This window comes from Penicillium chrysogenum, assembly GCF_028827035.1.
Source record: "Penicillium chrysogenum strain IBT 35668 chromosome Unknown utg000001l_segment0_segment0, whole genome shotgun sequence".
NCBI classification, from domain to species: domain Eukaryota; kingdom Fungi; phylum Ascomycota; class Eurotiomycetes; order Eurotiales; family Aspergillaceae; genus Penicillium; species Penicillium chrysogenum.
In genome coordinates, this window is record NW_026622749.1 from 3,784,523 (window position 1) to 3,808,159 (window position 23,637).

Consider the following 23,637-nt stretch of genomic DNA (forward strand, 5'->3'; position numbering starts at 1 on the left):
CTATCCATGAATATGGTGTCATCCACTCTGATATCAGTGCACGTAACTTTCTCGTGGCGGATGACCTTTCACTTCAACTACGCGACTTCGCTGGATCGAGTATCAATGGCCTCGAGTCCTTAGTGGAAGAAGAAACTCGGTATCTATCATCTCCATCATCCTCGTCAGTTTCGTCGCCTCGGACTATTCAGACCGGCCTATTTGCACTTGGTTCTTTTATCTACCAAGTGTCTACCGGTGCACGTCCGTTTGCCGACATTGACGATGAAGAAGTTGAGAGGCTTTACGCTGCCAAAACCTTCCCAAGCCTCGATGGGCTCGGCTACCTGATATTATCTCCAAATGCTGGAATTCGCAATGCACTTCCGCTGATATGCTGGAGAGAGATATTCAGCGTCGCAAACATTCAGCTTTTGGTCTGGCACCGGTTTCTTCGCCTTTCCTTTTTTCCTATACTGGCAATATTCGGTCTCGGGTATGTTGTTGCATGGATGTGTAGGGCGGGGAACAGATGGTACTTGTCTTTCGTATTCGGAATATACAATGTGCACACTCGTTGCAATACTCCTGCGGGGCATATTTACCCTTTATCGGGTGGCGTGTGATAATTACCACCCCTTCATTGATCGCTCATCGCGACAGTTTTTATAGATATTGCTTAAGCCAGGGATACTACCAACAGTTACGGATGGAGCGGCGACCGTTTCTAGCCTCGAAAACAGCCATCCTCGGCATGAACGTTGAATTCAACAGGTCCTTGTTTTCTAGATGTAAAGCATCTATATATCACAAGTACCAAGCTGGTTCGAAGTTTGATCTTAGTATTGAGCTGAATTCCGAAACACGGCCAGCAAATTAGATGATGTTGAATCGTTCCAAGCTGCCTCCATAGTACCAGTGGGAGATTGGCCAAAATACCATTGCAGTCCCATTGTCAGCACACACCCGGTTCTCATCCTAGCATCTGGCTCCCCCTGGCTAACACCGCGGCAAGAAGCCCCGCCACAATCTTGAATCTCTGTCCACTTTCCGCCTTTGCACTCGACCTTTTTACCGGAATATATATTAGCAAATATGATCAGATATTTTAGGCTAGGTACATGAACATACAATACCGGTCCTGTCACAACCGCAGAAGTGTCTGTCTCCGTTGGAGGCCTGGCAAGGGCTGTTTGTACGTCTTTGATCAACCCCATAGCCGCCTCCGCAGGTGTCTCGTGTATCCAAGACTGAAGCACTGACGGCAGTGGCAGCCATAAGGGTGAAGAGGAGAGCAGTAACCTTCATTGTGAAAATTGTGTTTTATATTGAGATAAGTTTGTTCGTTTGGGGCTGCTGAGTGTTTGGATAAGAGAAACTCATACTCTTGAGGATATGCCGATGTATTTATATCTTCATAACGGATGCCAAGTTCTGATTGTTTCTTGAAAATGCAACAACTACGTCTCGATGTCAGTAACCGGTTCCTAGATTGAGGTAGCATTGCAGGAATCTGATCAGACGACACTTCCAAGCCCCTGAGCTGAGAATGACAGCTCATGGAAATGTACATGCTCTTACTTGAATAGTAGACTTTCCGGGTAGATCAAGCTTGGCAGATTCAGGATACCAATCAGCATCTGTGAGGAGTATTTCGATATAATTGAACATGCATGTAAGCATGCACGAGTCATAGGGGGCCGAAACTGCAAGAGGAAAGCTCGCTTTTCTGTGGCGAAAAGTGCAGAATTGTGCAGAGTATGAAAGTAATTAATATACAATTAACGACATAGACGATCTAAGTATAGGTAGCATCTACGACGTAGTCTAAGGAACAATCGTCACGAATTCTCGCATATCACGTACCATCAGGAGCTCAATTACATATCCTCATGACTTTCAACGAGTACAACAGAGGGTCCAGGGACTTCGAAGCTACCCTAATGCCGAAGAGAAAATTCGGATGGAGGCAATACAACGTTGTCAGCCAAAACGGGGCTCATGTCTAATGTTGACCAATCGAGTCAACTTCCCGAGGTTGTCCTATGTATGGACACATGCGTCAGCCAGGGATATACAGGAGTAGTGAGAGACGATAACAAAGGACATGGTTCATGCCTCTTATTTATGCGCCTGTATTACATAAATTATTTTTTTTCCAGGCAGCCGTCAGACACCAGCCCTGGGGTGTTTCCTACCTACACGTGAATATATATTGCCTGAGTTATATCCAATACATACCTGCCAATTCTTTCCCCAATTGCCGGGAAAGCCCAGTCAACATCAATTGATCTAGATTATTGAGCTCACGCATTGGATCCCATGAGAATCAGAGACTATCAGACCTAAGCTGTAAGATGTACGTAAGAAAACCTTTGGAGGTCCAGAGCTGGGCTTACATGCATTGGCTTTGGCTTGCGGAACGGGGCGGAGCACGGGAGATCCACACGCCCCATTAGCCCCGCCTTGGTCCCGATCAACATTGGTACCTAGGTGGACCCTGAACTACTCATAATGGTAATATATCTATCTAGGTAACTAGCCTTTGTTACGGGATATAAACGGTACATGTGGTGAATTTTGCTCAAGGTTATGGTCTGATAAATCTCAGTTCAATTGGACACGAAAAACTAGATATATAAATTGGTACATAGGTACTGGTGTGACTTCCCTTAGGTGTAAACCTTGGAATGGGTCGCCTGAATCGGCAGGGGCTAGTGTCTATTGGCGAGGACGAGGTCTACCCTACCCCGCACATCACATTGCCCCATACCCCATGGTTAGAAGCGGAAGTGATGGTCGTACCTATTCGGACGTTGACTTGCCGGAAATCAGAATAGGAGGTTGTCGTTAGCACCTAGATGCCGGTATTTCATGCCGCCGGGATCCTAAACCGTGTACCACATTCCACCAGCCGCCATTTTGTCCTTTATCTGTACCTTTGAGGCCCCTGACAAAGGAGCCTGAATCAAGTCTCTTTGCGGTGGAAGAATCGCTTTTAGCAGGGCGCCAAATATAGGAGTTACTCAGGTCCATGAATGGAATTCTCCACACATGAGACCAAAGCCAATCTGAGCCACACCTGATCGTTCATTGCCTAGAGACGAACTTTTACGACAAGCACGAAATTTGTTGATCCTCAATCGGCTCATAGATATGCTCGAAACGAGGGGACCGGCGGGTCTACGGGTCCGGGCCCACCTGGGCACCTCCCGAGGTCGTGCCAGAGCTGTGAACCCGAGGGTCTCGGCTTCTCACCCGAGTCCCTCGATTCGGGCTCTGTTAACGGCGTATTGAATGCCCTTGTTTCTCCTCTATTTGACCAAATCAGGTCGGTACAAGAATTCAGTGGGTCTAGCGGGCCAACGGGATACCTAGGTACAAATTTGCAGATCCAAGTGAGCAATCACGTTGGTTGGTCTGGGGTCGATTTCTACACCGCGACGAATTATTTCCACTCCGCCAACTAACACCTTGCTCCGAAAAAGGGTAAGAGCTGGAGTTTGACTCCTTGCCGAATGTTATGGTTATTCCTCCCAACGAGAATAATGTTATTTTGTATTTTGTCTAGTCACACCCAGGCTGCCCGCCCAAATCTATGCGCAGAAATGTGCTAATCAACGAAAGCTAAGAGGGGATGAAATCAGTGGCGAAATTTAGCCATCATGCATATACTTGCTCAACCAGAGGCAACTACTTCTTAGCGAAGCGACTTTTGCCTCTAATAAGTTTGCCATAGCGGAAAAAGAGGAACGGAAACGGTATCATGGCAACCGTAAGAAACGCCAACAATGATGACGCCCATTGGTATCCTAGCCCTTCAAACATGTGCTCGCCAAAAAGAGGGAATACGGCTGCGGTTGCAGATTAGCTTTATGCTGAAAATCAACGCCATGGCATTTTACTGCCTCCATATACGTACCGGCAAAAATGCATCGGATGAAGCCATTTGCGGCCATGGCGCTCGCTGCGTACGTTGGATAAGCGTCAACCTGATGCAAGTTCTGTCAGTTGTGCCTTTCAAAAGACAATTTTAATAAAAAAGCGTAGAGGTCCAGACAACTTACAAGAAAACCGAAAATAGAGGTAAACAACAGCAATGCCCTAGTTTGGTGTCACCACGTCAGCTTTTGACCTTTTCCTCTGGCACTTTGAGAGCTTGTACTTACCCAAATCCAAATATGGTAGAGCCTATGATAGGAGCAATCCAGTGGACCCAGGGGAATGTTGTCCATGCAAACATGAACATGCCAACAGGCACAACCAGAGAGCCTACCATAGCAGCAGGAAGCCGGAACTCGGGCTCGCTTGCACCTTGGATACCCGTCTCTTGTTCTTTCTTTCGCATGAGACGGTTCCGCGCATTGTTCCAAACCGGATTCATGAAAATGGCTAGGATCATGCCAATACCAATTCCTAGGAAGGATAGACCGACTTGCCACAAGTTGAAACCATGATTGTTGACAAAGACCAGCGGGAAAGCGTCGAAAAACAAGTAAAGAATACCATGCAAGAGTGCTGCAAATATGCAGAGGCAGAAACACATGGGTTCAAGGAAGAGAAGCTGGAACGGTCGGAGTAAGGAGTTGCCAATTGCGTGGGCAACAGACCGGTGCGCTCTTTCTATAGGAGCAAACCATGATTCGTCGTTTGTCTCTTTTCGAAGCTTTCTCGCCTTGTCTCGTAATAGAACCGGATCTAGCACATGTTAGTTTGGAACAGGACGGGAAGAATTCCGGCCATAAACTTACGAAATGTCTCAGGAACAAGGAAGACGATTGCCAGCCACAAAACAAAAGACCAAATGATTAAAACGTAGTACGTCCATCTCCAATCGAGATAAGAACAGATCAAACCGCCAATCAGGGGACCCAGACTGGGTCCGATAAATGGTGATACTGAGAAGATAGAAATCGGGTGTTGTAGTTGCGCCCTGTCGAAGAGATCGTGAATGGTGCCTCCAGCCACGGCGAGGAAAGCGCTGCCAGCGAAGCCGTCGAGGAAACGGAAAACGAGAATCACCCCAATGTTCTTAGCGACGGCCTGTGGTATAATGAAAATAACGTAGATCGTCCAGGAAACGACGTAAATGGGTCGCCGACCGTAAAACTCGCTGAGGGGGCCAAGAGCCATAGGGCCGAAACTGATACCGAGAACGAAAAGGGAAAGACCAAGAATAGACACCATTCTTGAGTTGCCCAGCTCTGCTTCCATCTGTTGGTACGTCGCGGTGTAGACGGAACTAGCACATGTCCTGAATATGTTGTGTTAGCTTGGGCCAGTTGCTTTGATCGTGCGTAACTTACATGCACAGACTGACAAAACAAATAGCCAGAGTGATGCGCCACTTTTTCAAGGTGCAGAAGCTACGAGGGCATAGAGGATCCGCCTCACCCTCCCAGCCGACCTCGTAACTGTCTTTTTCCGTGCTGGGTGGGCTCTGGGTTTTTGGGTCTGCTGGTGTCATATCCGGAATCGCGGTTTTACTGTTGTCGTCCAGCGACTGCATTTCGCTGTCTTCGCTTTGCTCTTTCATGATTTCACGAGATTTGGTCGATCGATTTTGGCTAGTATGGTAGTAGCCACCAAAAAAAAATCACAACGCTGGGAAGATGCAACGAGAATCGTGCAATGCCGGATGAATCGTTCATTTTATTTTTGCCCTAAACTAAGAAATTGGAAATGAGCCGACGCGCCCCTATTTTCATGCATTCGGAGGGTTGACAAAGCATAGGGCTGGAATCTGGCTAACTACCTAGGTAGATCTAGAGCGGGTTTTGCGATGATCGCCTCTCCTAACTGTGACAAATGGAATATGGAATTATTTCCGTGATTACATATGTACCTACATACCTACCTAGGTGCCTAGGTAGGTAGGTAGGTAGGTAGGTATCCTTGCAATAAAAGACGTAAGCATCCACTGGAGGTCCGGACTCCGACCTCGGGAACCGCCCATATTCCCCATAAAGTCTAGACCAACTTGGGCTCCACCAAACCCTCCGCATAGTGGCCAGCCCTGGCCAGCCCTGGAGTCGGCTCAGGCTCAAAAGCAATTATACTAATTATACTACACTACGTCCCATGTAGCCATACTCTGTGGTTTCGAGTTCTGATTCTGCAATACACAAACAGCCTTTATTAATTCATTACCTTTTGCTCAGAATCAAACAATGGCTACCACTACGGAACGCGGCTATCACAACACATCATCTGATAGAGACGCACTTCGTCGTTTTGCCGGCAGCGGCTCTCTTATGTTTCCTTCTGCGAGAAGTCTGGAAACACCATATACACCTGCAGTCCCTCAGACGTAGCGCTAGAGAGACCTGCTTCCGGGCCCGGCTCGATTCACTGAGGTCCCAGAGAGGCCAAAACGAAGCCGTCGACGTTCTGCTGAACCTTATCGAGCAAGATGGTGCCGGTCAGTGGCCACCGCTTGTTGTATATGACGATTGGCCGTCAGCTCTCCAGCTATATAAAGACATATACCACGAGGTGGTGCCACAGCTTTCTTCTTCTAGTCCGCTTCTTGATGACGATACTCTCATGGTCCGTCGTGAGTCGTTTCGGTCTCAGATGCGTGAGCTTTTGAAAGAGCTGATAAATTTGCTCGAGGTGGAACGGCTGTTGAACGCGGCCGAAGCCGAGTTCGCAAAGCGCTTGCACTACACAACCCACGTAGCTTAGCAGGCTGTTTTTAATTTTTAGTTGTACACCACTGCAGCTACCCTAGAAAATCATGATTCATTCCTCCATTGCAGAAATATCTGGACGTATGCGTGCTCTTAGTAAGCCAGAAACGGGGGCAAGGCCGAGGTTCGTCTTGCATCAAAGGCTGGCTCGCAAAGTACCTAGGTAAAAAGAATGCTTACCGAAACAAGTATACCTCAAGTTATGACAAGTTCAAAATATCGCGTCCGTAGAATCGTTACTGCACACTCAACTTGTTCTCTTGGCGGCGCTCTCATTTATGTATTGAAAAATGCCGTCTTCTCGTCGCCGCAACTCCCGCTGGGCCATTGTTGTCAGAATTTCAATGGTGTCGCCGCGGCCCGTCTCCCCGGCACGGCCCCCGGTACGGTTCGATGCCGGACTGTCGTCGACGGTGTCCAGGTCCATGGAGGAACGTGGGGCTGCCGTGTGCGTTACGAACTGCCGGAGCGATTCGCGGAGATTCTGGGCCGTCTGGGAGACGATCTGAAGGTGGATTTCGGCGGCCGACTTTCTCGATACCTGCAGCCGGATGCCTCCAATATTGATTTGCGGGGCTTCTTCGGTTGACGCAGCCGGCTGCTGTCGCTGCTGCAGCATCGCGGTGGGACTACCTGTGTCTCGCAGCTCGTGTCGCAGCTTCGCCATGGAAAATTCATAAGCCTCGAGGAGATAGCTGTAGCAGCCCAGTATGAGCAGAGACGTCATGCCGTGGCACTTGGCAATCGGCGTCGGCGGGTAGCATGGTCCATTGTCCTTGAGGCGCTGAAGTATTTCGGTCATCTCGGCGCTAAGCCTGTAGATGACCTCCATGTGGTCGGTCATGCTGAAGGAGACGGCGAGCGACTCGGACAAGGCGATGAGCTCGGTGTGTGTGACTACGAGCCGGCTGTGCAGGCTTTCGCTCTTGACCGAAGCGGCGGCAGAAGGCGCCCCGCTGCTGGAAGGGGTGTCATGGTGTACGCCGCTGCTGGAGCGGTGGGGGCTGTCGCCCCCCCAAGGACGAGAACAAGTCGGTGGCAGCATTTGAGCTTGCGGTTAGTGTCGTAAGCGTACCACTATGTATCGCCTCATCTATGGGCAAATAGGACTGTCCGTAGTCTTCTAGCAAGGGCGGGTGGCCCCACAAGTAGGCGGCAGTGTTCTCGTCGGAGTGGAGGTTGCCGAAGAGGTCTATGCTGCAATCGGCAGACGGAGGCAGGGTGATGAATGGTTCGTCAACTGTGTCATGTCTGTGAGTTTCCCATGTCAAGTACATGTGATGCAAGGGCAAGGAAGAAGGGCAAGGTTCGCGACATACTGCTCGTGGCTGGGGTGGGGCGTTGTCTGGGCGAGTTTGACTGGCCTGTCCCGCGACCGAGCGGACGGCCAGAGTGGCCGCGCGGACTGTAGTTGCAGACTGCGCCTGACCGTGCACACTTGTGGCACTGGTTGGACGAGGCATCCTTGGTGCACCGCGTTTTGGCGGCGTAGCAACGATCGCAGGTAGATCGAATAAGGTTCATGCTAGCGTTTCTGGTATCGCTTCAACGCTGGTAGAAAAGCGAGTCGACCATGAAAAGCGGGCGTCTTCCGGTTGCAACTGGTTGCGACGCAAGGCTGTGCAGGTAGGAGGTACAAGGAGAATACGAAATGGAACAAACTGCCTTGCCTGGTCTGACTCGAGAAGTATTCGCGCTTGGTCAATGAGTCAAAGAAAGGAACAAAAGAAAATGAATGTCAGAGTACAGTAGGAGCAACGAGCAGACATTCATTTTCTAAGCTGACGAGAGGCTGACGAGAATTGGACGGCCTACTCCGTACAGGGGCCAAAACTGTACCCCGGTTTGTAGCGTCTGGAGTGACTGCGGTTACGCAGCGGTATAGCGGCCAGGGTTCAAGACCCGCTTTTGGGTGGGGTTGATGCCCGAATATGCCTGAATGTAGGGCTTTAGAACGGCAGAAAAAGAATTAAGATACCTGAATTACTATTGCATATGCCATAATAACCAAGTACCGAAAGCTTCATCAATTGATCCATTTTATATGAATGATTTATAATACACTGTGTAGACCTCGGGAGCGGTGTCGAGGGCGGTGCTAATTAAGGCATCCAGGCATTAAGATCCCCTAGTAGAAGGGATTTTGAACCCTGGCCGCTACACCACTGCGCATACGGTGCTACATGAGTGCAGAATTTTACAGAACTACTGATTTTTTTATTGTTAGGCTAAAAGAAATTAAACCCTAAAAGTAGTTCTTTGCCACGCTGGCAGCGCGCCCCGGTGGTTCTATATACGAAGAAGCGAGCCATCTCGCGTAGTATAGGGTCTTGGCAGAATTTGAGGCAATCCGAGGTAGACGGGATTTCCACATCACATGTGAACTACCTAGGTAGGTAATTATGAAGTATATGATCTAAGTGGATAATTTGCCGGGGATCTCTTACTCGATTGCCGTTCTTAATCCTTGCATAGAGAGTATATTCTATACACATCTGGATTCATTTTGGATTAACCTAATACGGTACGGGCCGAGAAATGGGGAGGGGTAATCTGCTTCCGAATTCTACTGTATCTACCAGTACCTACTACCTACCTAGGTAGGAGATAGCGTCGATCAGTTGGCAGACATGTGGACAGAAGAGGTGATGCATAAGAAAAAAATCGGACGTATCATGTTTGATATTGTCTAAGAAATCTGCAAAAAGAATAACACCAATTACCTAGGTACCTACATAGCAGGACATCCCCTAGTCCAGATTACAGTTGTACTCTCCCCTCTCGCCTATCCTATTCGCGTTCTCCAACTCAGATCCGATCGACTAGGAAATCACTCTCCACGGCGGCGCTTCGGCACATATTGATGGCTACCTAGGTAGGTATTTTCGATAGCGAGTGGACTAAGTCAGCCGAGGAGAATATTACTAAGATCTAGGCCGAAGACATCCCCCGTATCAAAGCATAGGCCAGACAAACTAGGTCCTAGTTTGCTATAGAGAAAATAGAGCTTATTCACCTTACCCGGAAGAAGGGCGAATAGCTTTGATTAATTGATAATAAACGGTAAACCAATCACACTGTTAACTACGGCTAAACTACTAGGTATAATCTTCGACTAGGAGCTACGGTAGAAAGAACACGTCTAATAGGCGATTGGGCGTATAGCTTAAGTAAATATTGCACTCGGTAAATGAGGAAGTCGTTTAGACATAAGATTGTAGTTAATCGCATTTACTATGTGCTTCGCACTGCCGAGGTGCGTCAGCCGCGTATGTGCGATCACTTCAAAAAAGCGGTGGCAGAGGGAGAGCGGTACATATAGCTATCTAGGTATACAGGCAGGAACGCAGCCCTTGGAGTTCTCTGTAGAATATTCCACACCGAAACGAGATGACCATGTCAAAGATACTCTGTACTCGTTTACCTGTGGATGGCGCCTGGGCAGCATTTGGAAACTAAAGTGTTTTTAGAAGCGAAAACATCCGGCTCGTACCCAAGGACGTATTATCTTAACTGTGACTGAGGAAAAACATGGCAGCCACATGATCTGTCAACATGGCTAGGGACTACATCTCTCTACAATAGTCTGACAAGATTCACTACGATATCGGTTCAAAGTTCGAAGTGTTTGAATTGTCCCGGCTATATACGCAAGCAAAACCTAGCTTCCAAAACTAAAGCAAGCCAGTTGCGCACTTGGACAGCAGTAAGCCCTCATATCACAGAAGACATCCGCTGGCAAAGCTAACAGCCATTTCCAAAACCACTTGTTCGGACTCCAGTTCTCCTCCCAACCATATCCAAGACAACATCTTAGATCATGAGACGCTCGACCTGGTTCTTGATGGCGCGGATCTGAGCGGTCAGGTCACTGGCCTCGTTGGTAGTGATGGAGGCAGCAATGACGGGGCGGGAGACACCGGTGGCACGGCCAAGAGCCATCTTGCTGGGAACGTAGACGTAGGGAACCTAATTTGGATGGTTAGTCTGGATGCTCGCCATAGGGCCCTGGGCTATAGGCTCTAGGGTCTTTGACTCACGTTCTTGTCCTCAGCCAAAAGAGGCAAGTGAAGCACGATAGCGAGAGGGCTGGTATCGGCGGCCATGATGACAAGCTCGGAGGTTCCGCGGTTAAGGGACTTGGTGCACTCGTTGGCGCCCTTCTTCAGCTGACGGTAGTGAGCGGCTTGCTGCACAAGATCGAGAAGGCTCTGGGCGAGGGCCTCATCGGCGATGGGCCACGCTGCGCTGGTATCTTCGGCCATTGTTGTATCGTAGTTGGGAATTCAAACACCAGATCTTTAAGAAATGGCTCACTCGGTGGATCACGGCCGTGTAGTTGCAACGGAAAATAAGTGGTATGGAGATGGTTAAGTTGGAGGTGGTCGTGGGAAATTTTTTGAGAGCGGACCGGTCGGACACACCGCCTGCTGAATTTGCAAGTGTTTCTGCAGGAGGACATTCGCCGCCCTTATCCTATTGGTCACTCCACATATCCCGCCACCGACAGTTGCTGCCTGTTTTGTCAGGCCATTTAGACACCCCAAGGATCAGTGTCGAAGTGTATACAGACTGGGCTCAAGTCCGTTGGCAACGAAAATTGCTATGTTGTACACAATCTTAGAAATTCTACGGCGGTTTCTAGGTCTTCTGCAAAATTTGTCCATAACTCATAATGAAGGCTTTCATTTTCCCCCAAACTGGCTGGAGGCCTGGGAACCTTTTGGCTCCATGCAAATATACAATTCTATGTGACTTGAAATGCTAATTCCACAAAAACAACCAGACATTTAGTCGGTGCCGTTCACAGTAGCAGAGGCAAGTCTGGAGCGTGCGCGCAGCGCAGGACCAAACTTGAACAGGACGAAGGGAATAAAAGTCAAGACAGTCGCAACCAATGCCAGTAACAATCCAGCGTACTGACTGCCCATGTTATGGAAGAACTGAGAAGCAAACAGAGGCGACACAGCACCGAGTGTGTTACGCATGAAACCTTGACCAGCAATGGCAGAAGAAGAGTGTTCTCCATAACAATCGGCAGTATAACTGTAGCAGGACTCGAAAATGAAGAAGATACCGATAGTGATGAGTGCCAGACCGATGACGGGACCGATCCAGGGGAGACCCTCGTACTGGGTGAAGCTGTAGAGGAACAGTCCGATCGGCAGCCAGACGGCGCCGCACAGGGCACCGTACAATCGAGCTTCGGGTGCGACCTCAGCGTTCGGGTCAGAGGTGAGGGATTGGTATTTTCTGATTTGGAAGAAGTTGAGACCGAAACCGATGGTGGTTCCGAGGCAGAGAGAGATATAGGGAAGGCCAGCGACTCCTTCGTTCCAGCCACGCTTTTCTTGGAAGGTGATTGGGATGACGGAAAGGAAGAGGAAGGTCAGGAACCAGGCAAAACTGATCCAAAGACCAAAGGCGAAAACAACGGGCTCACTGAAGAGCATCTTCACGGCCTTGACGGAGGAGTTGTGCAACATGTGCTTGATTCCGGGCGCTTCGATATCGTTGTGGGTCACGAAACGGTCATCACCGGTGGCCTGGCGAATTGCCTTGGCACGCTTGGTAAGACAAACACTGCCACGAGTTTCAGGCAGACAAATGGCAATGACGATACCAAGGGGAATGTTCGCCAAACCCTGGATACCCTCGAGCCAGCGCCAGCCGAGAGCCTGGTCGATAAAGCCAGCGTAGATGGGGGCACCCACTGTACCGAGGATAGCGATGAAGGAGAAGCAAGCCATAGGGATAGCGCGGTGTTCGGGTGTATACATGTCACCAAAGGTGCCACCGACAAGGATTGTACCAACACAACCGAAGAGACCCAGCAGGGCACGACAAACTAGGATCGTGGCAATGTTCTTGCCTAGCGCGAGGCCGATGAACATAAGACAGAAGCAGACATAGGCACCGATATAGATCACTCGTCGACCAGCCAGTTCACAGAACGGGGCGAGGAAAAGAGGAGCCAGTGCACAGGTAAAGTTGAAGGTGAATAGACCAAGCTTTCCAATCAACTCCGTTGTTCCCAGTTCTTTTGCCATGCCTGAAATTCCGGAACTGTATGCTGTCGTGGCGAGACCGATGAAAAGTGTCATGCAGCAAAGCTGAGCACTGATGAAGGCCTTCCGGCCTGAACTCCAGTTGAAGGGGTTCTGCTTGTCTCCTTCTATGAAGTCAAGTACGATGAATTCTTGGCCGTCGTGCTGTACCGGCTTGGTGGCTGTGAGGGGAAGGTCGACATCAACCTCTTGCAATAAGCTGCTGTCGTAGTGCTGGCTTTGCTCTTGTGAAAGTTCGTCGCGGTATTTTCCACCGACAATGAGACCCTTTATCGTGTGTGCCTCGTGGACTGTGGTATTGTTAAGTGAGGGAACATTCTCGTTATGGGAAGCCGATACCGGCTGGGGATTTTTGGTGGCCTTCATATTGTATGTAGTGTGGAGGGTGAAGGGTGAAGGGGTGAGAATGTGTTCAGAAGAGAATGAATATAACGGGAGTTATCCGTCTCTTAAGCGTCCATTCTCGAGAGTCGCCTGATTTGCGTCATGCTCCGGACTCCAGAATTTGATGGGAACCGGGGCTGCGGGATTATACGGAGGGTGGGGAAGGGTAATTCTAGGTAATGATCGATTATGTTGCCAACACAGAGCATAATGAAGAATCTGCTGATCAATGAACGAGTTGGAATACGGAGTAAGTGGATACGACGAAAACTAAGTGAAAATTCTCACGGAGTACTCCGTAGCGCTGGAGCCGTTTTCTTTCCTCTTTCCATGTTGATGCTACTACTCCATCCCGTCAAGATTACTGGGAGATCCTACAACAGTACATTCTCCAATTCTCGCTCGTTATTTCTGTTCTCCCTTGTCCATTGTCGTGCTTCAAGATCGGGCCACGCTTAGACCTCGTATAGACTTATACACGGAACCAAACAATTCATGTTTCGGACGAGTGCCGGGGCTTAAGTTTGCCATATAGTATCGCCGATGATGGTCCGAATAACCTCCCGAGCCGAGTGGATCTCATTGGTCGGTCTTTCCACCCTTTGGAAATACGTTCGGCATGCCGTATTTGACTCGGATAATGTGCCCGAGTGGAGGATGAAACCCTAACGGAGTTCAGGGACTTTCTTCTTTTGAGGAACAGCTGATTTGTCAAGTCGCATAAGATACACTTCCTTTAACTCGACCTGAAAGTGACCTTGGAAGTATTTACACATGAATTATTAAGCTTCGCAGTGACCCACTCGGGACCTGACTTCCAAGTGTACTTCCCGGTGAGACCGATTGCAGTAGGATCCCCGAGATATGCCCCGAAGTTCATCCCGACGATATGATTGGCTGGGTAATTCTCGGGACTCCATTCGCATTTCTACGATCATTTCCAATAATATCTTGTGCCTGGACCAGAGTTCCTAGACCTTCTCTAACGGGTTCGTATCCCACCGCAAGGCTCTTGACAACTTTTGGGTCCGCTAGTCAATTTTGTCCTTAGGTTCCGTGGTGTGTGCCATGGGGAGAGAAAAATGCAATCGCAGTAAAATTCATCTTGTCTCCACTGGCTTAGTTGTCTACCGCTCGATCCGGTCGTTCCATTATCGGATCGGGACTCGGGTTCTCACGTCATGCCGCATGCCTAAGGTAACTTTTGTGCAAACTTTATGCCCTGCCACCTGCCTCATTTGTATGGACCATCTGATGAATCTCTTCTCTATGTCGTACACCTGTTACTCCGTATATGGCTGAGGGATTTAATTTAGACTCAGTCTCATCCCAACCTTTTCTACCAACTCCTCATTGATAGGCGCCGCAATACCATTCTCTTTCCCCTTTTCACATTATAAACCTGACTTCCGTTTCTCGACCGGCTGGCAAATCCCCACGCCATGGAGCAAGTGGTGTGAAACGTCTTTCCGATCATTGCATTCACTGTCGCCTCGAGCTTATCGACCGCAAATCGCTCGCTGGGATTCGCGACATGTAGCTCAGGAAGAGCGCAAGCCACATTCGAGATCTCTACTAAGATCGCACGGCGAGTGTCAGGGATCAAAACAGAAACCCATTCTCGGCGTCGTTCAGGGTGCATAATGGATTGCAGAATGCGTTGACGGCGACCTTCTTGATTTGGATTTGGAGTACTTCGGTAAAGGTATAGACAGTGGTGTTGAGACCAGTTCACAGGGGAATAGATTGAGCAGATAGTTGGTGGTATTTGTATCGGTGGTCTTTTACGACGATCGGGGCAACAGACCTAGAGATGTCGCCGCAAATCGGGTATGTTTGATGTCAAACGACTTGCGAAGCGTTACACCATGCGAAATGACGCCAACCATATAATTCGTGCGCTCGGTAGGACGGGGGAATAAGCGGTCGTTGACCTCGTCGATCATTCCAGGCCAGGGAGATAAGGGACGGTAAAAGCCCCAGAGAGCAGAAATGGCTGCGAAAGATCAAAGAAGCCCATGACTAATCCTCTAACACGCGGTCCATACCGCTGCGTACAACCTGGTCATTTTGCCATTCTGAACTTGTGACTTGGGGCTCGTAGAGGTAGCTCATAATTACGATTCGGGCAATGCGAAGGCGAAATCAGAGAGGTGAATCTGGATACGTGAAATTTATCTGGGATGGTGATACTGCTTTTTGTTTTTGTTTTTGTTTTTGTTTTTGTTTTTGTTTTTGTTTTTGGCTCACTGTAATCAGAATTCCCATTCATTTTCCAGTGTCGTATGTTTTCATTGTTCCTATTATTGAGGTGCAGATTCGGACACCCAGAATCGGAGGGGAATTAGGCTTCCGCTTCCCCGCGTCACCCGTGCCAAGGGGTCTTCTCAACAGCGCCGAGGACAAGGGCTATGCTTTTGCAAGTTCCTCTTCAGCCGAAGAATACAACGTGTGGATTGCCTACACGAGGATCATGTTTTGGCCATGGCATTTTGTCCGCCTCGGCTCCGATGAGAAAGACCACCGGCGACGCCTGCTAGACCAGTACGCAGTCTACTCCCAACTATCCATCCTGGTCCCGATTTTGAGTTATCAAGTCTACCGGCTCGTCATATGGCTCTTGAGTAAGAAAGGGAGAGCCCATGTCGCGTACACTGCTCTTGGGCAGTCGCCGGTCGGCCTAGAATCAGCCAGGGGTTGGTCTCGGACAGCTGCCAGGCGATGGACGTCTACTATATGGTGGTTAAATGGTGAAATTTCCCCGAATCTGGGGTTAAGAGGACGCTGGATCCCTGCAGTCGCCTGGGCTTGCTGGCTGCTGTTTCTCTGTGTCAATCGGACCGGTGATGGTGAGCAATTGTTTCCATGACTTGGTCTGTTGGGTGCCCAATTTGACGAGTTCTCAGACTATTTTCATGTCACCAAACGCTTCGGGAGTATTGCTGCAGCCCAACTTCCTATTCATTATATGTTGTCTATGCGGAATCGCTATTCTCCGCTGGCAGTCATCTTTGGCACGTCTCACGAACAGCTCATCCACTGGCATCAAATATGTGGCAGAATCATCATGATCCTAATTGGCCTTCACGGTGCATTTTATATCAACTATTTTGTTCAGACGGGAATCCTCGTCGAACGCCTGCAGACTCGCCCATCTATGACCGGACTATTATGCTTGGCCTTGATGTCCGTGCTTACAATCACAAGCATCGAGAAATGCCGACAATGGAGCTTCCGAGCCTTTTACTTCTGCCACCTAGCGATCGGACTGGTGGTATTGCCCATACTCTTCTTTCATACCAGTCACCTCCGGCTGTATGTGATTGAGACTCTGGCACTGTTCGTTGGCGATCGGATCCTCCGACGAATTGACACCATCACTGAGTCGGTAACCGTAACTCAGATCCCCGCTACGGACTTGCTGAAAGTTCAGATCCATATTCCAGCGTCCAAAGTATCTCGCTTCCAAGCTAAGCCCGGCCAACACGTCTATATGTGCGTTTCCACTGGGAGCGGATGCAGCGGTGCGAACCGTTTGCTGTCGAACCCGTTCACAGTGGCCAACGTGTCCGTAGGCGAGGTCACACTACTTTTGCGAACCCGTCGGGGTCCCACGACACAAATGCTGTTGACCCATGCGGACCGATTCAATGCCCTACCTGTAATTGACATCGAAGGACCATACGGGACTTCTGTTGACATCGCAGATGTCACCGGCAAGTTCGATCGCATCCTCCTTGTGGCTGGTGGAATAGGAGCGACATTCGTGCTACCTGTCTACCGGGCGTTGCGTGAACACTTCGATGGCGAAGTCGGGGGTCACAAACGTCTCAACTTTACATGGGCATTGAGATCCGCAGCAGAGGTTGCTTGGGCTGCAGAGCTCGAAGACCAGGTATTTGCAGACAATCCCAATGTTCAAATTTACTTGACTGGACATGGCTCCCTAGAGCATTCCTTCCGCAATTCCTTCTTTGACGGGATGGAGATGGGTGAATTGCAGACATCGGATGGATTAGTGGGAGGGTCCAAGGCACACATGGGACGGCCTAATCTCAGGGAAATCGTGGACCAAACATTTAGCTATCATGGCGAGGAGTCCGTGGCGGTCTTCTTCTGTGGACCACACGATATGGGGCGTGAGCTCCGGGCCCATGTGGGGAGATGGGTGGCTAAGGGACGTTCTGTATTCTGGCGTCAAGAAATTTTTGGATCATAGTTTACCTAAGGATATCCTAACTTCCTATGCGCGTTATATTGTTGTGGCATAGCAAAGACTAAACTTAATCTTACTCTAGTATACAATGCGTGAACGATAGCGATGCCAACAGTCCACTTCAGCCTTCTCCAATGCAAACAATAAATTTGGACCCCGGCAGGTTCCTTTGGTAACCTTCAAAGTTGGAGCCTGACCTAAACTGACTCAAAGGTAAGGATAACATGAGAAGATTCATACATTGATTATTGGGATATTGATTGGAAACGGTAAAAGTGCCCTGCAATCCTATTCATTAAGCTGAAGGACTAGATAGTCAACCAATCAGCATGTTAGCTCAGGGGAACGAGCGCCGGGCTCATAACCCGGAGGTACGTTACACCGATTCACCAGTTTCCTTCCGAACATCATAACTAACAATCAACAGGTCCCTGGATCGAAACCAGGACATGCTATGTCTATCTTTTTTCTTTTTTTTTGTCTTTTTGCTTTGTTCCCTATTTACTTAGAGCCCTTCCTTTTTTTTTTCTTTTTTCAATTTTCCTCAATACCACCTATCCAAGGAAACACCATTTTTCTCAGATCTGCATGATCACCCAGAGTGTCATGACATCAGAAAGTCCACCATCCTGGAGCTGGAATTTGTGAGCTCCGTATGAGCTGTCAAACATCAACTTCATGACTTCATTGACTATCAGATATAGCCGTATGCGGCTTCTTCCAAACATCTAGAAACGATGTGTGAGTTGGTTCTCCCCAGAGCATCATACTGATGTAACATATGTGGATGTTTACTTGACATTGTACAGCACCGTATAAATATCTGATCAACCATCGCCTAGAGGATTCTCATAGTCTAGCTTTTCGACATAAGTTAATTTCGTAATAATTTCGAAAATGGCACAACGTACTCCAGAGCACCACCTTCACAGGTAAGACATCAATCGAACCCAACAAACCCCATGTCACTCACAATCCAAAGGGTCGGCCACTGGATGCCAGCAGACCATGCAGCCCACAAGGAATGGCTCGGAGGCATAATCAAGAAAGTCGACGACGGCGAGCAGCAGCCTCTCCACCCGGTCCTAAAGGAATTCAAAGAACTCATCGAATCCAACACACGCATATACATGCTCTTGAGTTCCATGTTCAACGAAGTCCCACGCAACAAGCGATACGGCCACGACCCAACAGGCAACCCTGAAATCCGCGACTATTCCCATTTCCTAAACGTCATCAACCATCTCCTCACCACCGCGCCTTCCTGGACCGACAAGGCCCACCGCGTCGGTCTAGTTGGGTTACCTATCAATGCCGTCCTCGACTGGCCAATGGGTACGCCCAGCGGGTATGCAGCCTTTCTAGATCCCGACATCAACGCGATGATTAAGAAGATCTTGAATGCATGGGGCGAGTTCCTGCGCTCTCCCGCCTCCGCTGAGGTGCTGAATGACACCGCCCACGGGTGGTTCGGTAAAACCGGCCGTCGGGATCTGACAGCCGTTGCGAAGATCGGTGTGTTGGCTGCGACGGATTTGCAATTCCATGATATGTTCGAGTGTGACCCGTCTGCGCCGAATCACGGATACAAGTCGTGGGATCATTTCTTTACTCGCGCTCTCAAGGAGGGAATACGGCCTGTTGAAGACCCGGATGACGGGAAGGTTATCGCTAACGCGTGCGAGTCGCAGCCGTATCGGATTACGCGCCATGCTCGTGCGCGTGACAAGTTCTGGATTAAGAGCCAGCCCTACTCTGTGCTTGACATGCTGGGCCATGATCCTCTTGCGTCGCAGTTTGTTGGTGGGACGGTTTACCAGGCATTCCTTAGTGCGTTGAGCTACCACCGTTGGCATTCGCCTGTTAGCGGGAAGGTTATCAAGGCTTATGTTGTTGATGGCACATATTATTCTGAGCCGCTGTTTGAAGGCGTCGGGAACCCGAAGGCCGAGCAGAAGGATATTGATATGGCGGGTCAGGTTACTTCACAGGGATATATTACTTCGACTGCGACGCGGGCGCTTATCTTCATTGAAGCGGATGAGCCAGCCATTGGGCTGGTGGCATTCATTGGAGTTGGTATGGCAGAGGTCTCGACTTGTGATATCACTGTCAAGGAGGGGGATAGATTGAAGAAGGGTGATGAGATTGGTATGTTCCATTTTGGCGGTTCGACACATTGTCTTCTTTTCCGGAAGGGGGTCCATGTGTCTGGGTTCCCGGAGCCTGGGATGAAAGAGAACAAGCCTGTCCGAAGCAAACTGGCAGTTGTCTCGTGAGGAACGAAATGTGCATGCTTAAAACGCCAATTTCGGTTGTGTAATTCATAGTACATAGTACCTTGTACATACGATCAATGTACCCATACCATATTGCATTCAATTTTCAATAAGGTCGCACTACCACTATTACAGGCGCTATTTCAGAACTACCGTTAGAATGTTAGAGCGTGTATGTTGCACAAATGTCCCGTGGTCCCTACCTAGGTACTCATTATCCATTTTTGGTAGTCAAACTGAGTCCGTTGGCCCCCAGTACCAACCTCGCTATACAGCCCGAGATACAGACCCTGTCACTAAGTATTTACCCACACCCTGTTTTCCCACCAAAACTGACCAATTTTGAACCCTATTCTCTCAATAAATTTATGTTGTAGCATATTTTTATTCTTTTTTATTTTTATTTATCATTTCAAACCTAAGGTGATATATTATAGGTTATATCAGTAAGTATTTTTGATAGAGAGTAGTCAATTTTCAAAGTTAGACAAAAGATTCTAATCGCGAGTTTAGTATGGGAGCCACTATATATAATAGAGATTCATCTTGACATTTACATTTCAATCAGTTACCACTCAATAGCCATGCATATTGGACCATTCGGAAAGAGATATTTAGTTAATCTAATAATAAATTTCAATTAAAAATTAAAAAATTTATCACAATATAAATTTATTGAGAGAATAGGGTCGAAATTTGGTCAGTTTTGGTGGGAAAACAGGGTGTGGGTAAATACTTAATGGTACATAAAACCGGAAAATTGACTTGGTTGTTGGCTTTCCCTAGACGCTGGGGAAGATGAGTATGAAAAGGCCGGGCTCCATACCTCAGGGAAATATTTCAACCATATGACCCATCCCCACACCGCGAGACGTGTTCTGGGTCCCGGGGTGGAAATTTTGATAGGAGCGCAAGTCCAGATTGGGGTTAGGATGACAGGACTCTTGATGTGGGCTTTTGCACAGCGTAGGAGTGTGAAATACTTGCCTCTTGTTGGTTGCACCGCTGTCGAGGATATTGCAACCGGAGTCGAAGGTTCTGTTATCTTGAATGAAGTAGTAAGATGCTTTAATGATTTCCAATGTCTAACTCCGCCTCCTATAGCGCATCTGGGAACCTTTGTCTGACCTAGATGGCCGTACCACAAGTGTGAAACATACGAAATCCCTGCTGAGTGCTGAGAACCCTTCGTCGAGTCATGGAGTGCACAATCGGGCAGTGCGAGGATGAGACTTTCCAAGCCATTACTTCTAGAGTTTGAAGGTTAGTTTTCAGCGCGAGATTCATTCCACGGAGAGTCATTCCACTTTCTGAAATATATGCAAGGAAACTTCGTCTGGAGCCTTTTATCCGATAGCGTCTTGGTAGTAGCTTTCAGTTGTTGGACACTCCTATACCACCCGGCCACGGCTACCTAGGTCTGTGTTCTTACCTCATAATCGGGCTTGACCTACATATGTCAAGTACTGTCTGTGATGTACAGCGTCATGGCACTTGTTAATTCTCCATTTTCCCCCGCTTCAAGCTGCTGCATTTCTCACCGACCCTTGAGAGAACTCAGAATTGCCGAGCATTTCCTAATGCGGAACCTCGCAAAGTATAACGCATCCGGTCTGTGGTGTTGTGGTATATAATTACGAGAACTCGTTCATTTGCGGACACATCCACTGGATCTATCTTGTCAAAAGCATATTCTGAGATGAAGTCCAATCTCGTGGTATTCGCCTTGTCTTTGGTGTTGAGCCAGGGCTTGGCGGAGGACCGCCACCCCCTTGTTGGATCCCTTGGTGCTCTTCGCATATTGCACTACAACAAACTTGGCCCTCAGAACAATGGAACTTCGGCTGTTTTAGCACATGATTACTCAAGCTATGCTGGTGCTGCTGCAAAATGCGCTGCTATCGGCGAGGAGCTCCTCCCGTGGTCTGTGAGGCAAGACACCAACCAAAGTCACACCGAACTCGATTATGAACTGGACTATCTCGTCTTTGCAAATGTGCTACAACACGACGCTTACTTGTGGCTGTCGACAGAACAGGAAGATAGCCAGAACTGCTCTGCGTTGTCGATATCCCACCGCAAGGTCGTACAGAAATCATGTGAAGACAGGCTACCAGCCCTCTGCACATCTACTCCGCCCGCAACAACTGAGCTCGACCGAGAAGCAAGAGAGATCACGAAGCTGAACGTGAAATCTGATGATTATACCATAACCGGATACCGAGATGCGCGATCCTTCCGTTTCCTCGGCGTGCCCTTTGCGACTCCCCCGATCGATGACTTGCGTCTTGCCCCACCGCAAGCCTACACTGGATCGAAGAACATCGATGCGACCAGCATGGCGGATTCGTGCATCCAATCCCCTTCAAGCCTTACGAATGTGCCTATTGGTGGAATGTCCGAGGACTGCCTCTACTTGAACGTCTTCACACCATTCCTGCCTCACAATGTCACCAAGAACACCGCGCTGCGCCCCGTGGCTGTTTATCTATACGGTGGCTCATTTATAAAAGGCACTGCAAGTATGATAGATTACGACGGGGGAATTTCGCCAGTCGCAGCGATGTGGTCGTCGTCACGCTTAACTATCGACTCGGAGCACTGGGCTTTCTATCGACGGGGAACCTGACAACTGGAAATTACGGTATCCAAGACCAGATTATGGCCTTGGAATGGATACAGAAGAATATTGTCGCCTTTGGAGGTGATCCATCCCGTGTTACTGTCTTCGGGCAGTCTTCCGGTGGCCAGAGCGTCGTAGCCCTACTCTCTTCCACCGCCGCAAAAGGACTCTTCTCCGGGGCGCTGGTGCAATCGACAAATTTTGACCTCCCGTGGTTCCCTCGCGCCATTTACTCAAAATACATCGCACCAGAAGTCGGGAAGGCAGTTGGCTGCGACGGCAACGCTTCCGAAACAACTCTACTCAAATGCCTTCGTTCCGTCCCGGCTTCAAAGTATCTGGATAACTCAACCGATTTCCAGACTGCAATGAAGATCTTCTCATCCAGCGTTGTAAATCACTTCTACCACAGTACAGAACTGATAGCCGCAGCCGAACCATTCATGCCGATGGTAGACGATACAGGGTCGGGCGTAATCGACGACCAATTCAACACCCTCCTTGCCAACAACAACCTCCCCATCAACGTCCCAACCATGTTCACCAACGTCCGTGACGAGGCAAGCCTCTACATGGACACTCTCGGCTCTACTCCGGCCTCACTCGCTGTACTGCTTAACGCGACATTCGGCGACGCTCTCGCGCAGAATATTATCTCCTCTGGCGTGTACAAAGTCGATGATTCGGACACCGATGCTGTCCTCAATGCTCTTTCGGATGCGCTGACCCACAGTACGTGGACTTGTCCGCAGGGTTATCTTCTCGATCATTACCATTCCGCCTTCCCGTCCTTATACGAGATCCAAGTAGCAGATGGTCATGCGCAGACATCCAATATGCCGGATATCTGTTACCCGAATAGCGCATACAACGCCTCCTGCCATACTTCCGATATCCTGCTCGCGTGGGGTACGCTGAATACCAAGACGGAAGATGTGCGTCCGTACTATGATGATCGGGATATTCTTCACTCGCAGCTCGTTCATGATGTATTCGGCGCGTTTTTCCGCGAGAGGAATCCAAATCCGGATTTGGAGTTCTTGAAGGTCCGTGGTCCGGCCTATGCGAGTACTCTTTCTATATTTGGCGGGGAGATTGGTTCAGATTCCTCCATTGGGCGTGCTGAGAATGGGTTTGTTATCGAGCAGTATACGCCCTCAGAGCGGAATATGACGGTTCTGGGAATGCCGCCGTCTACTACGGTTAATTTCGAGGAGGATGGAATTTGTGCTGTGCTGCGTGATTATGGGTTTACTTTCCAGAGGGCGCATTTGTCTGATTGAATTTATGTTGGATTCAGCTTGGTTATTCATCAATAGCTACAATCAACCTTCGAACAATTATAAGCTGATAGGGTCATACCATAGCAATATGTCACTACCCGTGGAAATTCTTC

General features: G+C 48.9%; 11 protein-coding genes across 11 annotated transcripts; 5 read left to right on the forward strand and 6 right to left on the reverse strand.

Moving 5' to 3' along the window:
- Positions 1 to 947: 947 nt before the first annotated feature.
- N7489_001512 (uncharacterized protein) lies at positions 948 to 1,287 on the reverse strand (the record flags this gene model as incomplete). The annotated part of the gene is made up of 2 exons (XM_056707267.1): positions 948 to 1,046; positions 1,111 to 1,287. Coding segments are annotated over 2 exons (276 nt in total), but the record flags the coding sequence as incomplete, so codon positions are not given.
- A 2,385-nt stretch (positions 1,288 to 3,672) lies between these two features.
- Positions 3,673 to 5,515, reverse strand: N7489_001513 (MFS transporter; the record flags this gene model as incomplete). Its single annotated transcript, XM_056707268.1, has 6 exons — positions 3,673 to 3,833; positions 3,902 to 3,971; positions 4,047 to 4,083; positions 4,149 to 4,677; positions 4,731 to 5,233; positions 5,286 to 5,515. 6 exons carry the CDS (start codon positions 5,513 to 5,515, stop codon positions 3,673 to 3,675), a joined length of 1,530 nt encoding a protein of 509 aa, XP_056571570.1.
- Positions 5,516 to 6,149: 634 nt separating this feature from the next.
- On the forward strand, positions 6,150 to 6,666 carry N7489_001514 (uncharacterized protein; the record flags this gene model as incomplete). Its single annotated transcript, XM_056707269.1, has 2 exons — positions 6,150 to 6,235; positions 6,288 to 6,666. The coding sequence occupies 2 exons, from the start codon at positions 6,150 to 6,152 to the stop codon at positions 6,664 to 6,666; spliced, it is 465 nt and encodes a 154-aa protein (XP_056571571.1).
- A 252-nt stretch (positions 6,667 to 6,918) lies between these two features.
- On the reverse strand, positions 6,919 to 8,134 carry N7489_001515 (uncharacterized protein; the record flags this gene model as incomplete). Its single annotated transcript, XM_056707270.1, has 2 exons — positions 6,919 to 7,721; positions 7,747 to 8,134. The coding sequence occupies 2 exons, from the start codon at positions 8,132 to 8,134 to the stop codon at positions 6,919 to 6,921; spliced, it is 1,191 nt and encodes a 396-aa protein (XP_056571572.1).
- Positions 8,135 to 10,484: 2,350 nt separating this feature from the next.
- Positions 10,485 to 10,936, reverse strand: N7489_001516 (uncharacterized protein; the record flags this gene model as incomplete). Its single annotated transcript, XM_056707271.1, has 2 exons — positions 10,485 to 10,640; positions 10,712 to 10,936. The coding sequence occupies 2 exons, from the start codon at positions 10,934 to 10,936 to the stop codon at positions 10,485 to 10,487; spliced, it is 381 nt and encodes a 126-aa protein (XP_056571573.1).
- Positions 10,937 to 11,461: 525 nt separating this feature from the next.
- N7489_001517 (uncharacterized protein) lies at positions 11,462 to 13,105 on the reverse strand (the record flags this gene model as incomplete). Its single annotated transcript, XM_056707272.1, has 1 exon — positions 11,462 to 13,105. The coding sequence occupies one exon, from the start codon at positions 13,103 to 13,105 to the stop codon at positions 11,462 to 11,464; it is 1,644 nt and encodes a 547-aa protein (XP_056571574.1).
- Positions 13,106 to 14,907: 1,802 nt separating this feature from the next.
- N7489_001518 (ketopantoate reductase PanE/ApbA C terminal-domain-containing protein) lies at positions 14,908 to 15,238 on the reverse strand (the record flags this gene model as incomplete). Its single annotated transcript, XM_056707273.1, has 2 exons — positions 14,908 to 15,119; positions 15,172 to 15,238. 2 exons carry the CDS (start codon positions 15,236 to 15,238, stop codon positions 14,908 to 14,910), a joined length of 279 nt encoding a protein of 92 aa, XP_056571575.1.
- A 358-nt stretch (positions 15,239 to 15,596) lies between these two features.
- On the forward strand, positions 15,597 to 17,342 carry N7489_001519 (putative metalloreductase Fre8; the record flags this gene model as incomplete). The annotated part of the gene is made up of 2 exons (XM_056707274.1): positions 15,597 to 15,972; positions 16,030 to 17,342. The coding sequence occupies 2 exons, from the start codon at positions 15,597 to 15,599 to the stop codon at positions 17,340 to 17,342; spliced, it is 1,689 nt and encodes a 562-aa protein (XP_056571576.1).
- Positions 17,343 to 18,236: 894 nt separating this feature from the next.
- On the forward strand, positions 18,237 to 19,618 carry N7489_001520 (uncharacterized protein; the record flags this gene model as incomplete). The annotated part of the gene is made up of 2 exons (XM_056707275.1): positions 18,237 to 18,271; positions 18,322 to 19,618. The coding sequence occupies 2 exons, from the start codon at positions 18,237 to 18,239 to the stop codon at positions 19,616 to 19,618; spliced, it is 1,332 nt and encodes a 443-aa protein (XP_056571577.1).
- An 848-nt stretch (positions 19,619 to 20,466) lies between these two features.
- Positions 20,467 to 20,848, forward strand: N7489_001521 (uncharacterized protein; the record flags this gene model as incomplete). The annotated part of the gene is made up of 2 exons (XM_056707276.1): positions 20,467 to 20,676; positions 20,723 to 20,848. 2 exons carry the CDS (start codon positions 20,467 to 20,469, stop codon positions 20,846 to 20,848), a joined length of 336 nt encoding a protein of 111 aa, XP_056571578.1.
- Positions 20,849 to 21,317: 469 nt separating this feature from the next.
- Positions 21,318 to 23,524, forward strand: N7489_001522 (putative cholinesterase; the record flags this gene model as incomplete). Its single annotated transcript, XM_056707277.1, has 2 exons — positions 21,318 to 22,140; positions 22,218 to 23,524. 2 exons carry the CDS (start codon positions 21,318 to 21,320, stop codon positions 23,522 to 23,524), a joined length of 2,130 nt encoding a protein of 709 aa, XP_056571579.1.
- Between the last annotated feature and the right edge of the window lie 113 nt (positions 23,525 to 23,637).